Consider the following 21,175-nt stretch of genomic DNA (forward strand, 5'->3'; position numbering starts at 1 on the left):
CAGAGGGAATATGCTCTGATATAGTGCTGTCTGTAAAGACAGCAGCAGATCCCACATAAGATTCCGACTTCGAACCGTCTGTGTAGACTGGCACGAAGTCGGAATATTCAGTTCGGTGTGCTGAATGAAGCTGCAGGTAGACACATGATGGAGTGTCCGACTTTCCCCAGTTTCTAAGCGACAAGTCGCATGCCGGAACACGAGCATGCCAGGGTGGAAAGGGTTGCTTTGATGTTTGGGCAACCTTGTCTACCTTGATATTAAGTTCTTTGAGTAGCTCTTGGAAACGAATACCAAAAGGACGATTGGCAGTCTTACAAGTATTGTATAAATTTTCGCATCGTGGCTCAAAAACAAATGGCCACGTAGGATGGTCTGGCAGGGATTTCAGTTTTAAAGCATACTTTAAAGACAACTGCTTATGTCGAAGCGATAACGGTGGTTCGTTTGCTTCGACGTATAAGCTCTGGACAGGAGATGTGCGATATGCTCCAGTAGCAATACGTAGGGCCTGACGATGGACAGGGTCCAGCCATCGAAGGACACTGTCTCTGGCTGAGGAATATACCTGGGACCCATAATCTAGTTTGGATCGCACAAGTGCACTGTAAAGCCAAAGAAGGGTCCATCGGTCTGCTCCCCAAGATGTAGAGGAGAGCGAGCGGAGAATATTAAGCCCACGTGTGCACTTTGTGCGGAGTTGACGAATATGATCCAAAAAGGTCAGTTTTTTTATTGAATATGAGTCCCAAGAATTTTGTGTTCGCTGTTACTGGAATAGCATTTTGTCCAAGCCTTAATTCAGGTTTAGGATGAAGATTACGCTTGCGACAAAAGTGTACGCAAACGATCTTCTCCGGCGAGAACCTGAAGCCATTAGCAAGTGCCCAGGAATTCAGACTATCAATGGCTTTCTGCAGTTGTCTTTCAATAACCCTCATGTTGCACGACTCGCAAAAAATGCTAAAGTCATCAACACAGAGGGCACTGTTTACAGTTGGAGGAAGTTGTTCTGTGATGGAATTTATTTTGATGGAAAAAAAGCGTGACACTTAATATTGATCCTTGTGGTACTCCCTCATCTTGGCTAAAGGAGCGAGAGAGTGATGATCCCACACGAACTTGGAACGATCGATTGGCTAAAAAGTTTTGAATAAAAAAGGGGAGATGCCCTCTTAGGCCTAGGCTATGTAAATCTTTTAAAATGCCAAATCTCCAAGTTGTGTCATACGCTTTCTCCATGTCAAAGAACACCGACACCAAGTGTTCGCGTTTTAGGAAAGCATCCCGGATGAATGCTTCCAATCTAATAAGATGGTCCAAAGTGGACCGGTTCCTTCGGAAGCTGCACTGGATGCTGGAGAGAAGGTCATTTGATTCTAAATACCATATTAAATGAGAATTAACCATTCTCTCCAGGATTTTGCACAGACAGCTAGTCAGAGCAATAGGACGATAATTGGTGGTGGCTTTTGGATCCTTTCCTGGCTTAGGAAAGGCAAGAACGATTGCCTTTCGCCAGGAGTCCGGAAACTGCCCTTCAATAAAGATTCTGTTATACAGAAGGAGCAGACAATCCACAGATTAGGTGAAAGATGTTTAATCATTTCATAATGGATGCCATCTGGTCCAACAGCACTTGCTTTGGAAAGAGTGAGGGCTCTTTTCAGTTCCTCTATAGTGAACGCCCCGTTGTAGGGATAGAGGCCCTTGGACTTAAAATTAAGTGCTTGTTTTTCCACTTTATGTTTCAGGACCAGGAACTCTGGGGAGTACGAGGATGTTGCGGAGATCTTAGAGAATGTTTCCCCAAGAGCATTGGCTATTGCAGTTGGATCTGCAATAGTGCATCATTATAATCTAGGATTGAAGAAGGGGGGGATGTATATTTTCCCTTCATTTTCCGGATTTTATCCCAGACTACCTTAAAGTTGGTAGACTGGTTAATAGATGATGTAAAACGGAACCACGATTCCTTTTGACTCTGACGACGGATGTAGCGTGCTTTGGCTCGTGCACGTTCGAAAGCTATAAGGTTGTTCGTGGTAGGATATCGGCGAAATATCCCCCACGCTTTCTTTTGAGCCTTTTTTGCTGCTGTGCATTGTGAATTCCACCAAGGTTTGGGAAATGGTGGAAACCGGGCAGATGTTTTTGGACAGCATTAGCAGCTGCTTGGACGATGATTTCTGTGATGTACTTTCCTGCGTCATTGATCGGCTCCCGACTGACTGTACTGAGGTCGAAATTTGCCTGATGTTGGAAGGCATTCCAGTCACCGTGATCAAACTTCCACCGTGGTAACCTAAAAAGAAGACATGGTCTCCCACTGTGTAACGAGGTTATCACAGGGAAGTGTTCACTTCCGTATGGATTCTCCTCTACTTCCCAAGTGAGTGAAGGGAGTAGAGAAGGGGAGCAGATAGAGAGATCAATGGCAGAAAAAGTACGGGTAGGCATGTGGAAGAAGGTGTTTGTTCCAGTATTTAGAAGGGAAAGGTCATTGTCATTGAGCATACGCTCTATGACTCGTCCCCTTCCATTGATGTTAGCACTACCCCACAGGGTGTTATGTCCATTCATATCCCTGAGAAGTAAGTAAGGGGGAGGCAACTGCTTTAGAAGATCATCAAGGTCTTCCTGGGAGATGTCAGTCCCAGGTGGCAAATAGATAGAGCAGACCGTTAATAAAAATCCCACCGCAAGGCGAATTGCAACAGCTTCTATGCTAGTTGTAATTAGCAAGGGCTGCACTGGGGTCTGGTCACCCACAAGGATAGCCACTCCCCCATGGGCAGAGCCATCCACAATTCTATCCTTTCGAAAAATTGTGATGTTGTGCATGGTGGGATCATCATTTGCCTTTAGATATTTCTCCTGCAAGCAAAAGCAATCTGGCTCGTGCTTTTGCAGGAGAGCCTTGATGTCATCAATATTTCGCTGGAATCCACGACAATTCCATTGTAGGAATTTAGCCATTATTTTGGCTTGGTGGGTCCATCAGGCAGCTTCCGAGTTGCTGAGGGCTTACTTTTATCAGTCTTGGGTTTATCTTTTTTGGGGAAGAATGGACGCTGTCCCGTGTCCATTTCTTCCTCCACAAAGAGTTCCAAGACTGAATCTTTGGGTACCTCCTTCTGCTCGACATCCATCTTTTCTTGGGTACTAGGGGAGAATTCACCTTTTTTATTCTTTTCTTTCATAGTTACCTTTGTTACTTGTGGAGCATTAGGAGGTACCGATATAGGAGTAGCAGCTGATTGGTCCTTCTGTGCAGGTTTTTGAGAACTTAGGAGATAACGGGCGATGGGAGTGAAAGACTCTTTTGGAGGAATGGTCATGTCCGTCTGAGTTCCGACGGAACATCTCCCTGCTACCTTCTGGGCGTAGGTAGGTTTGTTGATATTCAGGCGTTTGACCGATTTCCTTGCCTCCTGGTATGATATATTTAGCTCTGCCTTCAGCCGTTGAATTTCTTTTTCTTCTTTCCACCTCTGGCATGCTCTTGAATAGGCCAGGTGTTCGCCTTCACAGTTAATACAGGCAGGTTTTGCGGCTGAACACGCTGTTGTTTCGTGGTCCTTTGCACCGCGTCGAGCGCATGCAAGGACTCCACGGCAGGCCATTTGAGAATGTCCATACTTCTGGCATTTAAAACACCGTTAAGGGTTCGGAATGTATGGATGCACTGAACAATTGATGTATCCAGCTTTAATCTCGTCAGGAGAGTTAAAAGTCAGGATAACGCTCCTGGTTTTAACAATTTTTTCATCCCTTCGCACAGTAATTCTCTTGACGGCAATAACTCCCTGGGGTTTTAATTCGGAGCAGATTTCCTCCTCGGTTACATCGAGAAGGTCCCACTCCGAAATGACACCTCTCGATGAATTGAGTGTTCTGTGTGGTGTCACTGTTATGGGTATTCCACTGATTGATGTTACTCAGAGGAGATGTTCTGATTGCCTGTCATTTTTAGTTTCAATTAAAAGGTCTCCAGAACGAAGCCTCTTAACTGATTTCGGTGAACCTGCTAACCCATCTAACCCTTGATGAATAAAAAAGGGCGACATTTTACTAATCGGTATCTCATTGGTAGAATGCATAATTAAAAACCTTGGGACAGGCCCTGATGGTAATTCGGTTCGCTGCCTCTTTTTAGCAATAATGCTATCTGATTCTTTGTCTATGGTTTCAGATAGGGACCGGGTAGGGGCCCCTGAAGAAATAGGTTTATCAGGATTCATAGACATTTTATTTGGTTCAGTGCCCAGGCTCCCCACCCACCACGGAGCCCAAAGGGACGCCCACTACCTGGCATGCAATAAATGCGCTCGGGAGTGGAACGCCAGGGCTACCCAGACACTATACCCGCACCACCGCCAGCCTGAATCCTGTCCCTCGGACCATGAGGGCAGGGGCGTGGCATTGACACGGTTGACCCTCGCAGGCGAGCCTACTAGCCGATTGATCCTAGCCGGGCCTTCCAGGACCACCCGTCTTGTCGAAGCAGGGGCCAAAGTGGTGTATTGAAGCTGGGACCCTCAACCACCAGGATCCCTTTCCGAATTTCCACGGGTTGCAGCGCACGGCAAACACGCCGGATTCCATTGATGTAAGCCTGGAACCTGGGCTGTGGGCATTGGATCCCAGTGATGCTAGTCTGGAACACCAGCAGCATCACTGAGAGGTCCCCTCACCACATACAGGTGCCCACGTCGAGGGGAATTTTGTTCTGAATTAAATTAGTTTTTATAATGTGTCCAGTATGTTTTCCAGGTTACTAGTCATGTGTATTATTTTTTTAGTGTGATTTCTGATTACATTACCATGTATTTGTTTAGCTAAATTGGTCTCCTAGTTTGTGAGTCTAATGGCTTGGAAATTAAAATGGTCTCTTTTGTCAAAATGTTGTGTAGATTTTATTTTCTTTGATGGTTATTTTGCTGTCACGGTATATGGCTTGTAGATGGCTTTTGGGGTTGGTATGTTCGATGGTCAGTTCTGTGGGATATAATTCTAGTGCTAATTTATCACAGTTGACAACTAAGATGTCGTCAATGTATCATAACAGCCTGTGTCGAATTTATGTGCATAAATTCGACACAGGCTCTTATGCTGTAGAAGGGTATATCAGTCCTTGTCCAGTGTATAACATTGCAAAAAAAGAAAAAAAAAAATTTCAATCCTTAATCGTAATCGCTAAAATGTAATCCTTAAAATCACATTTACCCAAAAATCTATATAGGTATTCACCGTAATCCCTAACCATCAATTACAAATTGAATACAGGTCACCTAATCACAAATTAACCCTCCCTTAAACACATTATGATTAAAAACAGACCAACCAACAAATCAGACCAGATGGAACCCCAGCCTCCTATAAAGTGGCTCCTGGACAACTTGCACATCCTTTCTCACACCAACCTACAGTCATACTGATCACAGGTAAATACCTATATACTTTTTATATCAACTCTGATGCATATCAGTGGGACTTTGGGTTTCAATCCAAATTTACAGCTAATAATAATCCAAAATTTAAAACTAAAGTTAACCAAAAATTAACAATTACAGTTTATAAAATTTTTTCATTTATTTGATTTACTTGAATTATTAACTTAGGACAACCATAACTTAACATGAGTACTTTACAAGGCAAAACTGTTATTGAGACCCCAGAAACAGGCATACCCATGGCATTCTTTTAGTATGACTATCTATCTGCTCAAAGCTCCTGAGGAAGTAGCAGAGAGACGGCCATGTAAAAGAAAGTCATCCTCCTATTTTATACTTTATAGTTTCTATTTTTATTAACTTGATCCCATGTTAATAGTTAACATGGAACTATAGGCGATCCAACAATTGCTAGTACAACTACAGCTAGCCAGTTAGTTAGGCCTTAATTACCGGTAATACTTCCCGCCAAAACAAAAAAAAAAAATTTCCCCATCACTCGCAAACCAAAATCTATCAGAATCTTGACCTAATATATCAATGTGCATATAATGTTTAATTGTTCATCCTACAATAGCATTAACACCACATAAGCACAATATTGTTCAAAACAAATATAGAACATTGGCTTAAAAGTAGTTGTTGTTTCGTTTTTAGGAGCATTAGCAACTAAGGCCATATTGCTCCGGGGATATGTGCTGGTCATTCACTAACCTTTCCACATCCTCCGTATTTGGTGGTCACGGGCTCGAACCCCGGTCTAATCAAGAAGTGTGTGTTACACACTGTTGCTCCTACCCACCTGGCTACAGAGGCGCCTGCTTAAAAGTAGTGTTCAAATATTATATCTGTGGTCCTGAAAATTTTGATCACAACTCATGTTCAATTTCATTTCTTTTAAGTATTATTACATTAACCTTCATAATAAGCTATTATAACTTTTAATAAAACAAGAACTTTATTTTTTTTATACTTGAAGTTTGTATTATTAACATATTTTTAACATTAATGCTTAATTAATTACAAAACTGCCCATTCTTAATTAAAAAAATCAAATAGTTTAAGCACTTATACCTGTATCCTCACCACTCTTTGCTGCTTTATATTAAGAGTGAAGATAGCATGCGACCTTGAGGATGATGAATTCATGTTGGTACTAGCTGTTGTTCGAGACAAAGCTCCTATCTTCAGGCACTGTAATGTCTAAATGTGTATACTTCTGTTAATACTATTAAATTTTAGTTTCTTTAAAAATAACTTTTTAATGAAAAATAATATTTTGAGACTTCCTTGTAACAAATACTGAAACTGAAAATTATCCTTTTACCTCCTCAGCTGAAGTTACAGGTCTGGTTGTAATTCCTTCAATATATATACTGCCATGAATATCCTCATGTATTTTTATGGGTCCTTTCATTTCCTACATAAAAAAAATATATATATATGTTTATTAATTAGTTACAGCCTACAACTTAATGAGTGCCTGACATACATAGTTCAAGAACTGAACTTTTTTTTTTTTTTTGGTTAAAAAAAAAAAAAAAAAAAAATACAGGAGTAAAGAGAGGGAATTACTTCAACAGGCAAAAAAAAAATAAATAAACCTACACAAGTTCTATTTTTCTCCCCTGCAAGCAGAAACATTCATAACCAACTAGGTCAATATTTATGTCAATGACATTCTGTCAGTCTGCAACTACAACTTCCAAACCTTATAACAAGTCAACAATTTCCATAGTAAAGGCAGAAATAGTGCAAGACTTCCTTTCTTGGATGTACTCCTGGAAAGAAAATCTAACTGCTTAGAAACGTTTGTATACAGAAAGACAAATGGCAGAGTATTATTCAATTTCAGTTCCTGCCATCCTCACTATATAATGATAGGAATCCTGAGGAAGTACATCTTGAGAGCCTTGATGGGGCAACGCAAGGTCACATTTAAAAATATAGCCAACAGTAATGACTATCCACTGAATATCAATAATACAGGCTGGCCTCGATTAACACAATTAATTCGTCATGCGAGCACATCGGGCAAAACGGAAATGGGTTAACTGAATATAATAATCAATAGGAAAAATTATAATTGGTCCGTGACCTTCAGGAACGTCCATAAAGAATTTTAAAAATACCTTTTAAATAACTTAACTATATACCATGATAATGAAAATAATTAGAGAATTAAATGTTTACTGCATAAAATACACAATGAAGAAACTATTTGTTTGTTAAGGAAATATTTCAACAGAGTCATTTGAACAGTGTTAGCTTTCTTTTTTTCTTCAATCAATTTCCAATAACCGACAACAATCTTCTCTAGGCCCTGGTGAAATAAAACCAGGGCCTAGGCCCTTTTTTTTGTGGTTCTCTGTGATATGAAAGATTTCCTTGGAAGTAACATTTTCATCTGGCCCATTTAAAAATAATTTTTTTTTTAAATTTAAAAATTAGAATTTTTAAATAAAAGTCTGCACGTGACCTTATTAGCAAACAAGTAACACATCTGCTTACAATGGTTGATGGAACACACTGAGTCAGTCAGCTGGAAAATGCTTGTTTATTCCCCATCTGACATGTAGTATGCTTAGCGCACAATTCAAATCTTTTTCAACTATCACAAAAAATTATTGCGTTAACTGGAAATTTGGATCATGTAAAGTAATTTTTTTTTTTTTTTTTTCAAATAGCAGCAATTGAAAAACGTGTTAATTGAATTCGCATTATGCAAGGCCTGGCTGTATTATAGAAGAAACCACTAAGAGGAGTAACAGAAACCAAAGTGAATTCACCACTTCAGAAATCCACATATCTATCCAGTTTGTTCCAGAAATTAGTGAAAAGATACCAAAACATGCAAGGCAGCTAGAGTTGAGTATTTTAGAGCTGTGGCTATCTTAATATGATAAAACACCAAGCAGAATCTAATTCTAATTCCAGAGATCCAGTTTACCATATTGAGTGTGGCTTGAGTAGTACTACATAATATGGAGGGGGGGGGGAGAAATGGCTAAGGTAAAGGTAGCCAACACGAGAATCACGGGAAACCTTACCAGGCAAAATTGTTTCCCGCTACCGCAGTTTCTCCCTGCATTCTCGGTAACAGAGGGTGCATGTTATTGGTAGTGGCAGTAAAAGTCGATAATGATGTATTGATTAGTTTTTCACATTATTAAAAGCAGATTAGTGTAGTTCGTGAGTGTAATGCCTTTGTGTCTGAAGTTTACTTAGGGATACATCCTCCAAACTGCCTCAGTCTTAAGGTGTTTATCCCACCCCCCCTTCCAGCTATTTTAACCCGATATAAAAACGACTTCTACAGACAGTGCATGTTTAGGTAGTGGCAGTTGAAGTAGTTTTGCTATCGGGTTAAAACAGCGGGAAGGGGGGATAAACACCCTAAGACTTAGGCAGTCTGGTGGGTGTACCAGTAAGTAAAATTCAGCTGCAAAGCCATTACCTCATGAACTCGGATAAATTGCCTTTAATAATGAGGAAAAACTAATCAATACATCGTTATTGACTTCTACTGCCAATACCGATAGCACTCACCATCTGTTTACCGAGAATGAAGGAAGAAACTGCAGTAGCAAAAAATGATTTCACCTGGTAAGCTTTCCCAGTTTCCCATGGTTCTCGTGTTGGCTTACTTTACTTTCGCCAAAAAAAATTATATGAATACATTAATAAACAGTTTAGTTTGGTATAAGATTTTTCTGACACATTAGCAACAATAGCTATTATGCACCAAGACATGGTAAAAAATAGATTCTGGTAACTTAAAAAAAAAGTTCAGGTCAAAATGTTGAGAACATTTTGACCAGATAACTTTGTATAAAAGGCAGTATATATTCTAAAAATATATGCTTTATTTTTTATATACGTATATAAATTAGAAAATTGTAAAAAAAATAAACACAGCTAACACTGTCATTGCCAAATAAAATCTGACAGAGTATAAGGCTCAGTCAGATGGTTAAAAGCAGTAAAACGAGGATTGCTAAAATCTGGACAGTCATTTAAAATGTGTCTAGTAGATAAAACAGTGTCACAGGACTCACACATAGGAGGATCATCAGCCATCACATCAATAAATTAGTTAGAAAATAGCAAATGTATAAAGCAGAACATAATACAAAAAATAAAAGATTACTATCAAATATATCAATACAAAATTGCCAAATACCCTTACATTTAATGAATACCAAAATTCCATAAAAAACACATATGAAGTAGATTCATATGTGTTTCTACATATGAAGTAGATTCATATGTGTTTCTACATATGATACATATGAAGTAGTGTAGTTCGTGAGTGTAATGCCTTTGTGTCTGAAGTTTACTTAGGGATACATCCTCCAAACTCCAGGTAGGGTTATATAAAAGCACCCATAAATGGTTTGAATTAAAACTCATTACAGATAATGTTACTAATACTAAATTTATTGGTAACAATAGTAAAGTTCTAGAGTATCAAAATTAACAATGCAAGTTATGTTTAAACATTCAACTTCAAATACAATTATAGATTTAAACATTTTATAAATCATAATTCAAAATTATTTAAATTTATAACATTAAACTTTTAAAAGTGACCTTAAAATATAAATAGCAGTAATGGCAAATTCTGCAAAAGAGCAAGTTTATACAGCACCAGCGTACAAAAAAAAAAAAAGTATCTACCTCCGGTCCTTTAATAATATGTCTAATTCTTACTTAAATTGATTCAAACTGGGATTTAGAAACACAGAATTGAGTCAATCTGGTTTGGAAATGACAAATTTTTCCAGGCTTTCTTCTCATGATGGCTGATTAATTCAGTTACAGTGAGGTCGTCTGACAAAAAATCTGGTTTTTCTTTGGTCAAATTGGAAGAAAAAGTTCTAAAACAAAGTGGTTCCCCTCCAAGTGGATCAAGATATGAAGCCACATATTTGCATTCCAGAAGCATCAAACATGTTAAAGCCTTAACATGTTTGATGCTTCTGGCCTTCTTAGCCTTAGCATTCCAATCAGGTCTACCCACAAGTGTGGTTATTTGCAGAAGCGAAGTCATTTCTGGTAAGAGTACCCCCTCTGCATTCTTGATAATCTGGTTTCTCTTCTCTGCACCTGTCCTGAGAAATCTACATCTTTCTTAAAATGAGGCTTCCAGACCTGTATACAATATGCAAGATGAAGCCTAACCATTGCCTTATAGAATGGGATAATCATCTCCTTTTCCCTACTGGAAAAGTTCCTGCATATCACTGATAAAATCCCATAACCTGTTCTAGCAGCTTGTCTGCATTGCTCAGAGAACTTCATTTTGAACTGTACAATTACTTTCATTTGATCTCCACTACCTTGAGTGTGATACCACCTATTAGGATTACCATTGCTCATATGCAGTACCTCAATTGCCACCTCTCAAGACAATTTCCCTAATTTTTCTAGGTCTTGTTGCAATAGTATGTCTCAATTGCTGTCGTTAAGCACCCAGCCTTATGCAAAGGAACTACATGTTGTTATAGGTTGTAGCAGCCTGGTTTTTTGAGTGTGCAGCCACGCATTTGTGAGCTTTGTTTTAATCAGTGTTATAGCATTAGCATTAGTAGAGGCATATGATGCAAGAAAGCAAGCTTATGCAGCATCAGCCAAAAAAAAAAAAAAAAAAACACTTTCACTTCACCCCTATGTTCATTCGAAATATCTGTCCAGCTGAGCCTTAAATTTATTTAGGCTATCAACTTCCATGACAAGGGATGGAAGTCTGTTCCACCAACCAACTACCCGCTGGCTAAAGGCAACCTTCCGCAAGTCTATTCTACATCTGCCTTTCCTCAATTTGAATTTATGCCCTCTCAGGTGATAATTCTGAGCAAGAGGAAGAATCCCATCAGCATTGAGCATGTTCAAACCATTCAAGGCTTTATACACCTCTATCAGATCACCTCGCTGGTGCCTAGTCTCCAGACATTGTAATTTGCAAAACTTAAGCCTTTCTTCGTAAGAGTACCCCTTTGTTCCATTCACTAATCTTGTTGCCCTTCTCTGTACTTGTTCCAGCAACTCTACATCCTTCTTAAAATGAGGTCTCCAGACCTGTATACAGTACTCAAGGTGTGGCCTGACCATTGACTTATACAAGGGAATAATCACCTCCTTATCCTAGACTTCCATGTGCAACAGTATCGAAAGCCTTTCTAAGATCCAGTTCTTTTGCGACTGCATCATAGTATCCAATCAAATTGGTCAGGCAAGACCTTCCCTTAACAAAACCATGCTGTGTCTGAGCTATAGCTGAAGTCTTGTCTAGATGATCCTGCAGTGCTTCTTTAACCAGTACCTCCATTAAGTTTCCTGGAACAGAAGTTAAACTCACAGGTCTATAATTACTTGTGTCAGCCTTTGATCCTCCTCTGTGAATTAGGGTCACATTTGCACATCCCCAGTCTGTGGGAATCTCCCCTGAGCTGAGTCCAAGGAAGCTCTCATAATTATGGCTCAGGGTTTGCTTACTTCCTTTGCTGCCTCCTTTAATATAACTGGATAGATCCCATCCATCCCAGGTGCCTTTCTTGTGTTTATCTTCAACAATTTCTCCTCCACTTTACTCTATTATTCCAAGATTCTCTAGCTTACTGCCAGAGTTGAATACACCTCTGGCATTCCCCTCGCTGAATAACTCCTCGTGTGTGAATGTCGATGCAAAATATTAATTTAGTTTGTTAGCTACCTGAGCAGGATCATCAACAGTTGAACCATCGATATCAAGTGGACCAATCTGATTCATCCCCTTCTTTCTAGAGTTTACATAAGTAAAGAACTCTTTGCTGTTTTTCTTTGCATCCCTTGCCAAAGATTTCTCGTAATCTGCTTTCACCTGCCTAACCTCCTTTGTAATTTGGTTACAGATCAACTTGTATCTATCAGAGGCTTCTGTGTCACGTGTTAATTTATATGTATCCCATGCATTTTTCTTCTCTGTCATATGTCTCATTAGTTCATCTGACATCCATTTAGGCCTAATCCTTGAACAATATTTCTTAGTTGGTATGTAAAGCCTAGTAGCTTCCAAGATAAGAAGTTCTTTGAATGGTTCCTATTTTGAATTTGCTGTTGGTAACATCTTCAGTTGTAGTTTCATTGTAGGATCATTGTAGTCTCCTTTATGAAAGCAATAACCCTTCCCTTTACCCCTGATGGTAGTTACCTCTTTGAGTAAATCCCACTTCAGCACACTGTGATCACTGCCACCTAGTGGTTCCTTTATCTGCAGATTCTTAATGCATGAAGAATCACTATTGATAATCAAATCAAGAGTATTATTCCCTCTAGTTGCCTCCCGAACATTCTGATGTAGAAAACAATCATCCAATAAATCCACAAAAGCCTTGCTAGTGTGTGAGTGACCAACCCACAAATTCCAGTCAATATCTGGGAAATTAAAATCCCCCATTATAAGACTATGATGTACTGGCCCACTTTTTCCCTGTACAGTTTCTTATTATACTCATCAGAGTCATTAGGCCTATAGCACACTCCTACTCTCAATTTTGATCTCCCAATGCTTATGTCACACCAAACTGACTCGACACTGCACTATCCAGCGATGTCGACTGGCTTCACTTCCTTGGATTTTATGTGTTTCTTAACTAATAGCATAACCCCTCCTCCCTTCCTATCCTTTCTGTACACATTGTACTCCCCAAATTCCAGTTCTGCATTCCTTATATCTGTGTGACACCACGTCTCTGATATCCCAACAATATCCGCCTTTTATGCTTTGAGCAATACCCCAAATTCATCATATTTATTTACCAAACTCCTAGCATTGGTGTACACGCAAGTATACATGCACCTGTTTCTATTCTTGGCTACCCTAACACAACTCATGTGTTTACTTTTACCGCAATGAGTCCCAGCAGTCTCTGAAATATCCTGCATCTTGTTTTTCAGGCTTCTGCTCATTCCAATAGAAGCAGTGCAAGAATCACTTTCACCTCTGCCAGTGGCTACTGTTAATCTATTAGTCTTTATTTCCCCCCAAGCTAGCAGTTTTCCGACCCACCTAACACTGCCTCGATAGCATCAGCAAATATTCTTGCACCCTTTCTATTCAAGTGTATCCCATGCCTGTAGAAGCAGGGATGGGATACACTTAAATAGAAAGGGTGCAAGAATATTTGCTGATGCTATAAAGTGTTTACAACTGGAATTTTCACCCACCAACGATTTCAGATGAAAGTCTTAGGGGCTCTTGACATTCTGGTGACTTTTTTAGCTAAAAATGACCAATATCAAAGAAAATATGAATGTTTTTAAATTTTGTATGTAATAGCTGACTACTCATATATGATGTGCATAGGGAATCTAGGAGATTAGCATCCCGAAGAGTAGTAAAGCCTTTTGCAGTGCTCACATTGCAAAATTGTAAATGAAAAGTAACACTAAGTCTCATACTAGATATAGAAATAGAGGTTCTATAAAATGTATTATTATTTAAATCTCAGTTCTGTTAATTGCCTACGCTACTCACCGCAATGTCAATCACTTGCATCGCTATAACAATAGTAGCACCACATTGGCCGCCATCTTGGAATTAACCTGTCGCGATAGCAAATACATGGTTATTTCACGCTACTATGATCTTTTATGAGCCGAATTATATTTATGTTTCTCACTTGTAAATAAGCATCCACCAATTAACAAAGTTGTGTCTAATGTGCCCAAACATGTTATTCTTCGATGTTATGCAGCACTTGGCGAAACTAGCCAGATTCCAGAAAATTGAGTAATTTACGGAAATCTGTAGCTCGCGATCCAGGTAACGGAAAAAAAAATTAAACACCGATCTAAAGAGGGATCTCCCCTCTATTAAACGGAACCACACTGGTATCAATACCTGGGAACCAAAATGGATAGAACAATGCAGGAACAACTCCAGGAAAATGCCAGCAGACAGCCTGAAGTGCTGCAACTGGACTCAGATAAAGAACAAACTAACTCTGAACACCAGGAGGATCCTGGAGATGCAAAGCCAATGCCTATGGCAAAGAAAAAAAAAAAAAAACAGAAAACAAAGTCCCAAAATCGGACAGGGAGACCAGGAGGCAGAGCAACCTGAAGGACCCTCAGGATGGCACTGGCTCCCAAAAAACAGAGAAACCTGAAGAAACCAAGCAGAGAGAGACCCCACTGAACCTTGCCCTCCCAGAAGGGCAGCCTATGGACAAAACCCATATCTTCGAACAGCTCTGGAAGACCTGTTCAAAGAACAGAGCGTCGGCAGGCCTCAGTGGTCAAATCACCACCGTATGGAACAAATTGGAGTCCATATTATTTAAAACATATCTGGAATCTGAAAAGGCCACACCCAAGTTAGAGGGCTACATGGAAGGAGGAGCAAAAAACATGAAACAGCAGCACACTCCCTCCTATGCAGACGTGCTGAGGACATCTGCAAATGCACCGGCAAAACAACAACAAATGCAGGGAAAGAGAGGACCACTACTAAAGACACCCAATCTAGTCATTCTCAGGCCCAGTGAAGAAATCAAATGCAAAGTAATGGAGACCATGAAAGACTATTTCATTTCAAAATTACCAGAATAAAATCTATAAGAAAGATCCGAAGCGTGGGTATCGCCATCGAAACAGAATCACAAGAGGAAATTCGAAGCATAATGGATAACCCGAAAGTAGCAACCTTAGACCTAACAGCCGAACCTTCCAAGAGAAGAGGGCCAACGGCCATAATTTTTGATCTGGTAAAGAATATAAAACCTGAAACACACTGGCAGAAGAAATCTACCTCAAGAACCTCAGACAGGCCTTGCCTGATCAAGAACCAAGAAACCTTGTATGGCCCAGATATTAAAAAATCCAGGAACACAAACACCTGTAACTGGGTGGTAGAATTTGACCCAGCTGCCTGGCAAATAATGAGAACAAGAATGTACAGGTAGTTCCCGACTTTACGAGTTATTCATTCCTAGCGCGCACTTGTAAAGCAGGAATTTATTTCCCCATACACATAATGTTAAAAAAATAGGGGTTATGATCTCAACAATGAAATTGTTTAGCTAATTAGTTTATGTTTAAACAATGACTGATTTATCCAGAGAAATGAAAACATAAAACAGCCTGTAAAATCAAGCAAATTATAATAATAAAGAAATTATTCAGGACTTACAAATGTTAAAGAATGTTTATTCTTCATCAACTAAATGCACATTTGATCACTCACTATTGTCTCGCATTATTCACTCATTGGTTTGTTGCACAAGGAATAGTCTTCTTCAGAAATGCTTCAAGAGGTGCTTGTTTCCATGCTAATTTTCTCTTTTCTTTATAAATTTCAATAGCATGCATAAGTGTTTTTTAACGGAACGCACAAATTGCAAATAACATGATTTACGTGGAGTAACAAGTTTATGAAGCTTAAAAAAAAAAAAAAAAGGAATGAAGAGAAGATTCTGAAAATTTATGTTTTTTTATACAATTGAAGATTCCAGTAAAGGTTAAACACATTTCACTGTAATAATGTAAAAACCACACAATTCCAGCTATCGGTATTTTCACAAATGCAGTAACATCGAGTTTACTATCCATTTATAATTGCTTGCAGTAGCAGAAAAGCCCAATAAACGGGAAAGTGCAAATTGTTTTATGGTCGTGACCTCCAGAAATGTGCTTTAGAAAAATATCACAAAGGCATTCAAAATTGGTTCTTATAACAGAACATATGATAACGATGAAAGTGTAGTGCATTTTAATGATTTGAATTGGTAACTAATACAATTTACATTATAAAAACAACCTTTTAGAGAGTTATATAGCAAAAATTTCAACTTCCGAGGTCGTGGAACAAATTACCAAAAAACTATGTGTTATTGTTTTCACATTACGATATTTTCACGATACAATGGTGTCTCTGGAATGGATTAATATTGTAAAGTGGGCTACACTGTATTGTATAGCTACCACGTGTGGTTTGAAATGCGGTATTTATGAATGTTTAACATTAATTTTTTGCATTTAATGTTCATATTTTCGATTTTGTTGATACTTGGGGGGGGGGGGGAAGACTCTTAAACCCGCAAACTTGTAAAGCAGGAACTGCCTGTATATAGAATGGACCTGTCATCGGTATAGTGAATATGTGGTCGTGCCTAAGTGCTTTTGGTGCTGTAGGTTTGACCACACTACCCACACCTGTGTGCAATCAGCAGCAACCTGCCTACACGGCTCAGAAAATTGGCACAAATTTAAAGATTGCCCAAACAAAAGTGAGGAGCCTGTCTGCCCCAACTAAGTCAGCAAAGATGGAGTGCAGACACAGTCAAAGACTCAAAATGCCCTGCTTACGTAAGGGCAAAGGGGATATACCAAAGCAGAACAGATTATGAGAAGCAGATTTAAAAATTATAACAGCACAGAGGACAATATTATGCAACACAATGTGCAACGGGCCAGAGCAGTGGTCGACCAGCTTAGAATCAAGGCGGATGAGAAGGGAGCTGACATCCTCCTCCTACAAGAGCCATATACATACATGAAAATAGTAAGGAGCTACCCATTGGCCTACAAGCTGATACAGACAAAAGAAGCTACCTCATGGGCAGCGATCCTCATCTGTAACCCTTACTTAAAGCTACAAAAATTTCCCAACTCTGCAGCCCCTGGATAGCCATATTATCTCACCTGTTGATCCCTTCTACGTTGTATCCTTATACTGCAGACTGGGCCAGGAACTGACCTACGCAATCAACTACCTCCAGCAACTCATGGACTTGCTCCCAAATCAAAAAAAATTCTGATAGGAGCAGATGTAAGTCGCTCACCCTTGTGGCATAGTACATGCAGGATCGACAGGGAACCCACAATGGGCAAATCCTGGAAAACTTCCTTGTTGGCTCAAGACAATGTGTTAAACCAGCCATACTACCTGCCAACGTTTTACAACCTACAATGGGAGGCCACTATAGTCACACTCACCATGTCTGACTTGGCTGCCCGCTGCTCTGGTTGGAGGGTCGAAAACTCGGGGACGACGTCTGACCATCGAGTAATCACTTATATGATCTCAAGAACCTTAACACCGGCCCTGATTCCCAGGCAGCTGCAATATAGATTTTCAATAAAAAAAACAAACTGGGAGCTGCTTGCACAGTAGCTGCAGGTAGTCGAAACCAACCACCAACTAGGAACAGGAGCAGAACTAGACCCAGACTATTAGAAAAGAAAAGTAACACACTAGGTGGTAGATGGCTCTCATCAACTGATGCAATACCACCATTCTGCTTATTGGAGGCTTGAAGTGGTGAAACCCATATTTAGTTTCTAGAGCAAATTTTCCAGTATACCCCCCCCCCCCCCAATACTTCTCCTTCAACCCATGCACGGTACTAAGTACTACAGGTTTTGATACCTTTCATGTTTGGGGTTTTCATAAAAAAAAAAAAAAAAAAAAAAAAACACAACTGATTTCCAGAGCTGCCCAGACAGTAATCAAAAAAAAAGCCCACCCCGGTGCAGTGCCCTGATGGAACCATGAAATTCAGACTCTCCAAACAGTCATGGCAAAGCAAAGAAAAGATGTCCAACATGCACATAGGAACTGGCCAGAAAATTGTTGAGGTCTTAAGACAGACACAAGGATGTCAGGAACAGAAAAAATATGCAAAAGTAAAAAGAGTGCCTGGGAGCAACTAATGTCAGGCACAGGAAATGAAGACCAATGGGGGACAGTCTACCGAGTGTCACAAACAGACTCCCAAAATGAGAAATCCTAACCACAACTAAAACCCCAGGAGGAACACTCACAAAAACGTGGGAACAATCCATCAATAATATTACACAAGTACTGAAAAACAGCATAAAACATGCCAACTAAATGACAGCTACATGACTGATGCTGTGGAGAGACACTTCACTTTACAAGAGCTACAATATGCAGCAGCACAAATCAGACCTAACAAGTACCCAGGCAAAGATATGCTTGAGTCAGAGATCATTTAGTGGGTGGTGGGTCTAGCTCCTAACCTCCTCCTACTGTTATATAACAAATGCCTGGAAAATGTTACTTTCCAAAGAAATGGAGAACAGCCACACTAAAATTAATCCCAAATTCTTACCTACTGATGGTATTAAGCAAATTACTGGACTGACTGCTATATAACCAGATTGAGCATTACCACTCTGCTGCCAAATTGGAATCAGCCAACCAGTATGGCTTTAAACCTGGTTTATCAACCATGGACGCCATGAGGAGCCTACTCACTGCTATGGAACAGTGCAAGAAAAAATATTTCTTGGCTATTGCTGTTGACTTTACCAGGGCATTCAACTCCCTTTGGTCTGTCCTGGGCAGACTTAGACAAGTCAATTTATATGGCATAATAAAAATATATCTGTTACAGAGAGCCATTCAGGTAGTAACCCCATACCACAGAGTAACCAGAACAGTTCATAGAGGATGTCCACAAGGGTCGGTTTTCGGCCCACTATTCTGGAACGTGGCATTCGACGAGTTCCAGCACATTGACCCGGGACAGGTCCGTTCTCAGGCATTCACTAACGACCTGATTCTGACTGTGATGGCTGACTCTCATGCCCGATTGGAAGACCAAGCAAATGCTGCCCTGGACATACTTCGAAAGTGGACAGAGGAAAACTTTCTGTATATCTCATCAGAAAAGAACTTCTATCCTTCTGAAAGGAGGCTACCTCAGATAAAAATAAATGGAACCACCATAAAATTCTCCACTGAAATGAAATACCTTGGCATAGTGTTCAATACCAAACTGTCGTTTAAACCTCATCTCACCCGAATGAGGATCAAAATAAGAAAATATTCTGGTATGGTTGCAAGGGTCACCCACCGCGAATGGGGACTAAAAAGGAGAATCCTCTCTATGTTATTAAACCATATTCATTCCAATGATCACCTATGCGGCAACAATTTCGTATCATAAAGCCACCATGGCTACAAATAAGAGGATACTAGATTCAACCCACCGGACAATCCTTCTCACATGACCCAAGCTTGCAACACGGCAAGCACGGAAACTCTCTAAGTAATTGCCAGGACCTTACCCCTGGATCTGGAAATTGTCAGATAGGTAGGGTCTACTGTATTACTGCTCGAAAGGAATTCAAATGACATTCTGTGGATTCACTACCAAGCCAACAAATGGCAAGATGGTAGAAAAATTGGAACTGAAAAAATATCTTCAGCTGGAATGGCAAAACAGATGGGCGACCTCGACCGAAGGCGAGGTCATGCAAATGTTTGTGCCATATATAGAAAAAAATTTATCCGAAATTACCAACTTGGTTTCAACTGGGACTGGCACCTACCTTCCTCCTAACAGGTCAAGGCCCTTTCAACATGAAACTCACTGTACTAGGAATTATTGATGATCCGCTGTGCACTTGTGGGGACGTCGAGAACTAGTTCCATATCATGCATCAGTGCCCACGATATAAGGACCTGCTTGGAATGCTTATAACCAGATTGACCTTCATCCCACAAAATCAGGAGAAATTCCTCCTAGATTCCTACGATGAATACAAGGCATTCACAAAATATGCTCAAGACATTTTCTCAAGGAGAAAATGCTGAGAACACAGAACTGAACCACCACGGAGAAACGCCCTCAAAACAACTAAGTGAGAGTGACAACACGGACAAGATACCTAGGACCTAATGAGACAACATGCCCAGCAGCTGCACTGTTGATGAAAGATACCTAGGACTATCATACATGAAAATGACACAAGGACGGGACTCACCAGTCTCATGAAAGACTAGATCATTGGACACTACTCTCCTTGACCCGACACCATGAAGAAGGGCCATATCTGCAGCCTTGCTGCAGATAGCCACTTGGCTATCTGTACCTCACCCTTGCGAGGTACCTTTCAATCCACACCACTGGCGAGGGAGGAACCAGATCCCTAACCCCCTTCGCCATTCCCATTTTCCCTCTGGTGGGGCATGGGCATGCTCTACTAACCACTGCAGGGGTCACCTCGCCTATCAACCCCTTACTTCTACTTCTCCCCCAGCCTTCAGTCTCCCTCCTGTCAACTTACACCGCAAATGCCCCACACATCAAAATTAAAACATCAAAATCAAACACTGGGCCTTTTGGCAGTATTCACTTTTAGCATACAACCCTCAGTTTTTTTTTTTTTTTTTTTTATAGGTCCTAGCCACTGAAATCTCAGGAAATTGGGTAGCAGGACCTGCCAGAGTAAAATCTAAAACTGCTGTACCTGGTCAACCTCCCTGAGGTTAAGTGTGGGCAACGTTGGGCTTAACCCTAAACACACTTTACACTTATGCTTAGCGGAATGTGGAGAGTGGGGAACCCCTAACCCCGTCAGACAACTAACACACCTTATTCTTAGCAGATAACATTTATGTAAAAAAAAAAAAAATATCCACGAACATTAGAATGGGGGAATATTACTGCAATTCATAGAATGTTCGAACTCTGTCAAAATGCTTTGGCTGAGTTGGATTTCCTTCTTGTTAGGAAAACTGCAGTTAGTGAGATGGTTGTTTATTCAAAACAAGAATAATGCATTTAGGACTTACTTTCCGAACAGAAATGATGGGAATAAAGAGAGATACGAAACCATGAAGAGAGAGGCCAAGAGGATAGTTAATGAAGAGAAGACAGTGATTGGAAGAATGGAGTGAAACTCTACTACAAGATATCGATGGT

The 21,175-nt window shown here is 40.1% G+C and overlaps 1 protein-coding gene across 2 annotated transcripts in view; it reads right to left on the minus strand.

Annotated features, from left to right (window-relative positions):
* LOC150087230 (kinesin-like protein KIF21A) overlaps window positions 1-21,175 on the minus strand; it is a 779,086-nt gene that overhangs the window by 584,561 nt on the left and 173,350 nt on the right. For both annotated transcript variants that reach the window (XM_090371900.1, XM_090371899.1), the window contains exons 6-7: window positions 6,784-6,876; window positions 6,531-6,659 (exon numbers count right to left, since the gene is read on the minus strand). In XM_090371900.1, the coding sequence (XP_090228026.1) occupies window positions 6,531-6,659; window positions 6,784-6,876 (222 nt within the window). The remainder of the gene's footprint in view (window positions 1-6,530; window positions 6,660-6,783; window positions 6,877-21,175) is intronic.

The sequence above is a fragment of the Mastigoproctus giganteus genome, chromosome 4 (assembly GCF_048544385.1).
Source record: "Mastigoproctus giganteus isolate SK-2022 chromosome 4, ASM4854438v1, whole genome shotgun sequence".
In the NCBI taxonomy this organism is placed as follows: Eukaryota; Metazoa; Arthropoda; class Arachnida; order Uropygi; family Thelyphonidae; genus Mastigoproctus; species Mastigoproctus giganteus.